The sequence below is a fragment of the Antrostomus carolinensis genome, unplaced genomic scaffold (genome assembly GCF_000700745.2).
Source record: "Antrostomus carolinensis isolate BGI_N321 unplaced genomic scaffold, ASM70074v2 scaffold4413, whole genome shotgun sequence".
NCBI lineage: Eukaryota > Metazoa > Chordata > Aves > Caprimulgiformes > Caprimulgidae > Antrostomus > Antrostomus carolinensis.
In genome coordinates this window covers 1-6,480 of record NW_010302996.1, presented here as the reverse complement: position 1 = coordinate 6,480, position 6,480 = coordinate 1, and the positions used below count along the sequence as shown (strand labels likewise).

Here is a 6,480-nt window from a genome sequence, read left to right as displayed (position 1 = left end):
CCACCCACTTAGGTATGTACATGAAAATCATATTGCTACCATGTCACGATGCAATGGTGCTGGAAGACACAGCTGTTCTCAGATACATAGACATAAATAAGCTAAATGTATAAATATGTTAAACAGCTACGATGCTGAATCTGTGCTGTAATAATGAACTTAAGTTCTTAAGCAGTTCAAATTTCTATTGTAGCCATTAAAAAAAAAAAAAACAAACAGGTGTTTTATAATGTTGGGGTCCTCAAGGCATATATTTCTGAGCTAGCAGTTCAGATAGGATTATCATCATTTCCCTATATATGTTTCCCTTATCCAAACAAAATATATATATCCCTATATATGTTTCCCAAATCCAAACAGAATCCAAACATTCAACTTACAGTTCGAGAAACAGCAGGTAAGTACAGTCTGTAATAGTGCTTTCCGTTATGATCTCTCTACCATAAAATTCCTTATAGATAGCTGCTAGGTCTTTCACAGGTACATACCTAAAAACAAGATAAAAGGTACTATAACAACAGTTTTTCCCATATCATTTGATTAAAAAAACCGAACAGTTTCTGGAATAACAATAACCTGCTTTAAAATATTCTACATTTCAAAAGGCTAGAGAATGGAATGAAGATTTCCAAATGCCAGGAAGACCAGGACTGCAGGTGCAGTTACCCTCTGCACAACACTCTCCTCCTGTTTAGACTCAAACTCAGAAACTTGTATAACCATTCCTCCATGGCTACTGCTGGCAGAGCTCCCACACTCCCTCCACTGGCTCCCTGGCTTGGTGATCACATCATCTTGGAGGATCTCATCCAACTCCCTGCTGTGCCAAATCTACTCACAGCCAAAGAGACACTTCCCACAGCTGTGCCAGAGTTTTAGGAATGAATTCTGCCTTCTACAGCTGGAGGAAGCACATCCTGCTTAAACAAAACAACTGAAATGCCCTACTTTTTCGGCAGACAAAAGGCATAGGAGTTTTTTATTTCAGTTAAAAACTGTGAGGGAAAAATGGTGTATATCTAAAACTGCTGCTTCTCTGTATGCTTTTAAAATCTGTCTGAATTCCACAGCACCTATAACCATAAACATCCCCAACTTCCAAAACTTTAAATGGAAATGTAAGTGAGATTTATTTAACTGAGTTATCTAACTAATTGCTAGGACACTCCAGAAAACATTTTTCAGTGATTATTTTATATATTATTACTTATAATTCCCTTCAGAGATAAATAATTTAATCTTTCTTGCTGTGTTGCTATATATAAAACTTTTTTCTTCTGTCCTTCCAGTTTTTCATATCAGGGAACAGTAAATACGCATATAAGGAATACCAAACTCAGAAAAATTCCAATAGCTGCAAGGGTTTCTTTTGAAATAAAGATAAAGGACAGCATTTTGTTAAAACATGGTGAGCGCACAGAGTAAGCAGAAATAATTCTTAAAGAAGGTAAACCTCATCATCTTACCAATTTGATGACAGATAACTGAAGTCCAGCTCAAACTGACTCAGTACATCTCCTCCTGCAAACGGAAGGATGAAAACAAAACCCCACACAGCCCAACAAACCCAACCTGTTAAGTGTCTGTCACGGGTCACAGCGTGGATGAAGCTGTGTAAGGCTTTGCTAGTTTTCATTCTATGGTAGATCCTCCAGCTCTATCTTTAGAATACATAAATGGTTCACCTGAAAGTACGCTGCATATTTCACTTCATATTTCATACTCTCTTCCAGAGAATAAGACTAAGGGAAAATTTAAAATCACAGTAGTGACTCCATTTAAACTCTGACATCCTTTCAGCCTGTGTTTTGACTTTAACACAAGTGTCCACATGCCCTATCACATCTTCTGAAGCATGGGGACAGCAGGGCTTTCCAAGCTATGGGGAAGAGTGAGAATACAGAGTCCATATGACCCATTCTTGGCTCCTGCATAGCACAGGGTCAGAGCCAGAATCACCCACTGTGGTTTTGAAGGGGATCTAGTTATTCTAATAGAAGGAATAACTAGAAGCTAGGGAAGGGTCTGGAGCACAAGTGTGCTGAGTTCCCTTGTGGCTGAGGGAACTGGGGTTGTTGAGCCTGGAGAAAAGGAGGCTGAGGGGAGACCTTGTGGCTCTGTGCAAGTCCCTGAAAGGAGGGTGTAGAGAGGTGGGTCTTGGTCTCTTCTCCCAAATAACAAGTGATAGTACAAGAGGAAATGGCCTCAAGTTGCACCAGGGGAGGTTCAGATTGGATAACAGGAAAAATTTCTTCCCTGAAAGGGTTCTCAGGCACTGGAACAGGCTTCCCGGGGAGATGGTGGAGTCCCCATCCCTGGAGGGATCTAAAAGACGGGTAGCTGAGGTGCTCAGAGATCTGGTTTAGTAGTGGACAGGTACGGTTGGACTCTATGATCTCAGAGGTCTCTTCCCAACCAAACGAGTCTACAATTCTGTGATTCTAAGATTCTATGAACTACGATCAGCAAACAGAAACATTACCAAAATCGCCAACATTGTGAGCTTCTGAGTATGAACCATGAAAATCAATCTGAAGAAAGAGAAAACCAAGAACTGTGTTTATTTTACTCATCCTTCCATACAAACATACAAGCAGAAACACACTGTCCAAGCAGCCCTGAAGTTTACAGGTCCCAAACCTGACCAACTTTTCCTTATGGACTTTGTGACATTATTTCTTTCTGAAAATCTTCCTGAAACAAGGCTCTGGCTTTTCTCTTCCCTCCCCACCAGAGTTCAAAGCTAAGCTATCAATTCCAATAAATCCAATTATATCAATAAATAAAATAATATAGGCTTACTTCTCCCATGGCCTTTAGGAATCCTTGGTCGATGCCCAGGCTATGCCAGCTAACATCTGCCACCATATGTGAGGCAATTCCAAACAAGAAAGCCACCAGCTTCTCTGTAGCCTACACAACAACAATCCACTTGCAGTAATGACAATAATTGTACTCCTGTCTTTAGGAAGAGGTAAGCATTTGATTTTAGTGCATTATATACAAGAATACAGGTGAGCAGCTCTTACAATCCAAGAACTTGGCACCACAAAGTGCTGACCACTCATTCCTTGATGCTGGAGTCACTTTTTGTGACTTGAGAAGCTTTAAGCACTTCATACAGACCAAGGCCCTAGAATTACATGGCTGATGCCACGACAACTTGAGGACTTCAAGTGAGATGTGTACTCAAGTGTTGTTCCAGACTTGGGACAAACATGTCCACTTCCAAGGAGTGGAACCCCTCTGCCACCATGGGTGTTGTGCAGACAACACAGAGGGAAGATATTCCTGTGCCAGTGCTGTTCACTGCAACAGTACCTGATTGAAGCCCAGGTGTGAAATTACTCATCTTATTCCTACAAACAGAAAAGTTAATTGTAATAAATTTATCAGCAACAGAAACTTCGTTTCTCCAGAAAAGACTTCTCTGCATTGAATCCCTGTAAGTTCCAGAGGTCTTTCAAAAATCTGCATTTTTAATCATAGCTTTTGAAGAATTTATACTTCCTCAGGGTTAATAGTTCACAAGATCAGTATCACCAACTGCCAGTCAAAAGGCAGGCAGATTCGTTTAGGTTTTAAAGAGTGAATGCTCTCAAATGCTGCTCCACCTGGAGAACTCTCCTGAGCAGAGAGAGGACAGCAAATTCTCCAGTAAGGAGAAGAAAACAATATTATCTTTAAAATCATTCTCACTTTTGACAATTTGTTTTTCCTCTCCTCCTATGTAGCTCATATACCACAAGCAAGAGCAGATCAGGACTAAGTCCAATATTTCACAAGTGAGAATTCACCTGGTTTTCAAGTGGCAAACACTCAACCAGATCTGACAATCATGCAAGGTCACATTCACACTGGAAAGTCTGGTCCTGTGAAATATGACATAGGCACCAAACCACGCTGGAGATAATTGACAGACTTCATATGGAAACTGAAACTTTTTTGTGTGGTAAAGATGAAAACAGGATTTCAAATTTTCCTATTATCAGCAGAGACTTTAATTTTTAAAATGTGTATTTTTTTCTACACTTCCCAAAGGATGAAATTGCAACAACAAGCAAAGGTGAAGAAAACAGGGAAACAGTAGAAAGCAAAGTCAAAAGTTAAAGAAATGTTCTCACCTCTTCCCAAGGCTGAGGATAATTCTTTCTGACGTAGTGAATACTTGCACTGAGAAACGGTGACCAGTGAGTGTCTTCAGACACATCGTGGAATATTCCTATTGCAATAAAATTGTATCAGTCTTTGATTTATTCTTGGGGAAAAAAAATAAAAATAAAATGTTTTCTCCATGAATAAAACCACAGAACTTTTGCTCAATTTCATATCGTACAGACAATACATTTTGCATTCCTCTTACATGAGGAGAGCCAAATGAGATGTATTTTTATAGGATTCTACTGCAAAAGAGATACTAAATTTACATTCTACAATTTTGGTTTGAAACATCTGAAAATTTTGTGCCTGCTCCCTTTCTCTGAGGGCAAAGTCACGCTGATGTGACAAATGTAATCAAACAGCATCCTTCAATCAAAGTGCTCTACACATTAAATAGTTAAATTTACCCAAAAGTTACTTTCTAAAAACATTTTTAAAGGTATTATTTTCTTTAAAAGTTCTACAAAAAGGCTCAAAATACTAATAAAAATGGTGGATGTTTTTGCAGGAAGGTATTTTTGGCTCTACTTCATGTCTTACAACATAACTATTTTAAAGCCTCCTAAATTCTGTTGAATTTTCACACAAAAATACAGCTGTTACAACATCCAACTTATAAAGCTCTTCTTACCGCTTCTGCAGATTGAAGGATAAAAGGCATCAGGATAAATGCTCCCAGCCTGAAATGCATCTTGGTGGTTTAATAATAACTGGGAAAAGGATGGGGGGAAAAAAAGGAATCGGAATCAGTTCACTGCCAGTATCGAAGATAGAATTTAAATACCCAGCTGCTGACAGCGGACAAGGTGAATGTTTGAGTGATCTCCCACTTTGATAAAAGATCAAATTATATAAAATGGTCTGCCTTACGTTGTGGTAAAGGATATTTAAAATGCTTTAAACAAACAAACAAACAAAAATGACATAGGTGTTTTGTTCGTGTGTTTATGAAACCTGTCCACATGCTGACAGCGCTCTGTGGGATACAGCCCATGAAAGAAAAAAGCTATCTGCACCAATAAGAAATGGGTTAAATTATATATGTGGTGGACTATCCTTGTGTTGCTTAAATAGTTAAATTTACCCAAAAGTTACTTTCTGAAAACATTTTTAAAGATATTATTTTCTTTGCTATCCTTGTGTTTACTAAATCTCCTTCCCAGAAGTCGCATACTGATTCTTCTAATAGCACTACCCACGGAGGGGATGACTTAAGATCATGGGAAAAAAATGGGAGGAAACCACACATGATATATACACATGACTATAATCATGACATATCTGCAGTAGTATTGAGAAGGAGTCAAATGATGTTCAACAAAACAAAGTAAAAATACAGTCTAGGCATAAAAACATGCATATTACTGAGAATAAATGATAAAGAAAGGTGAGAAGACAGAGAGAAAAACACTCAGAAGAAAGGCACACACAATTAAGCAATAATATGCTTCCTACCTGTCTATAATTAACATTCCCTTCACGCTTAATGAAGAATTCCAGAGCTCTATGTGCTGAAAAATAACAGATTGAAATATTGATTTCCAGGTTCTGTGAGCAGGCCCAGGTTTGGTTAGAAGCATTATCAGAATTGAGTCTGGAACTGAGCTAGAGCAGTGAATTGACATGAATCACACCCAGCACCTAGAGAGCACACATCATAAAATCCCAGCTGTAAAGGACCCAGGTGGATGGTCCTTCAGCTTCACTGGTGCCCTTCACACGGAGAAAGGGACCTCAGGAATCAATGCAGATGTTTAACAGTTCGATTAATTTTTAACATGTATGAAAACCACCAAAAATTTAAAATCAGGAAGGGAAATAATTTTATTTATTCACTGAATAGGCAGACATTCTTGCTGCCTAAATATTTAGCGAGCAAGCATGACAAGAAAATGAAACAAAATGACAGCACTTTTCTTTAATGAAGTTTCCTTCTAATTAATGTTAGATCCCAGGGATAATCTTCTAATGCTCTCCCAAAAATGCCCAACATTGCCTCTGAATTTATTCAGTTGAAACTGCATGCATGCCTTCCAACACAAAGTTCTACTCCTCACTCACGTACAAACTCAGACTGATCAAGATAACCCAGAATATGCTGAATTTAACATGATCCTTAGCAAGTAAAACACTTTTCATTAAAAAACCCCCCTCTCATTCAGGAATCGGATCTAGACAAAACTGCGTGGGTTTGACTGATCTTTCATTTCAAATTTTATCCGCTGATCTAAACCATCCTTATACAAGTATGTTAAGGATACCTTAAGGATCAATCTTGCACCAAAACAGGAATTTAATAATAATAATAATAATAATAAT

The 6,480-nt window shown here is 38.3% G+C and overlaps 1 protein-coding gene across 1 annotated transcript in view; it reads right to left on the bottom strand.

Annotated features, from left to right (window-relative positions):
- The window catches only part of GPLD1 (glycosylphosphatidylinositol specific phospholipase D1), a gene marked incomplete at its 5' end in the record, with an annotated part of 20,791 nt that extends 15,119 nt beyond the window's left edge, over positions 1–5,672 (bottom strand). The window contains 7 exons of the mRNA XM_029084000.1: positions 381–488; positions 1,467–1,521; positions 2,483–2,531; positions 2,803–2,913; positions 4,125–4,222; positions 4,793–4,871; positions 5,617–5,672. Of these exons, the coding sequence (XP_028939833.1) occupies positions 381–488; positions 1,467–1,521; positions 2,483–2,531; positions 2,803–2,913; positions 4,125–4,222; positions 4,793–4,871; positions 5,617–5,672 (556 nt within the window). The remainder of the gene's footprint in view (positions 1–380; positions 489–1,466; positions 1,522–2,482; positions 2,532–2,802; positions 2,914–4,124; positions 4,223–4,792; positions 4,872–5,616) is intronic.
- Positions 5,673–6,480: the final 808 nt, after the last annotated feature.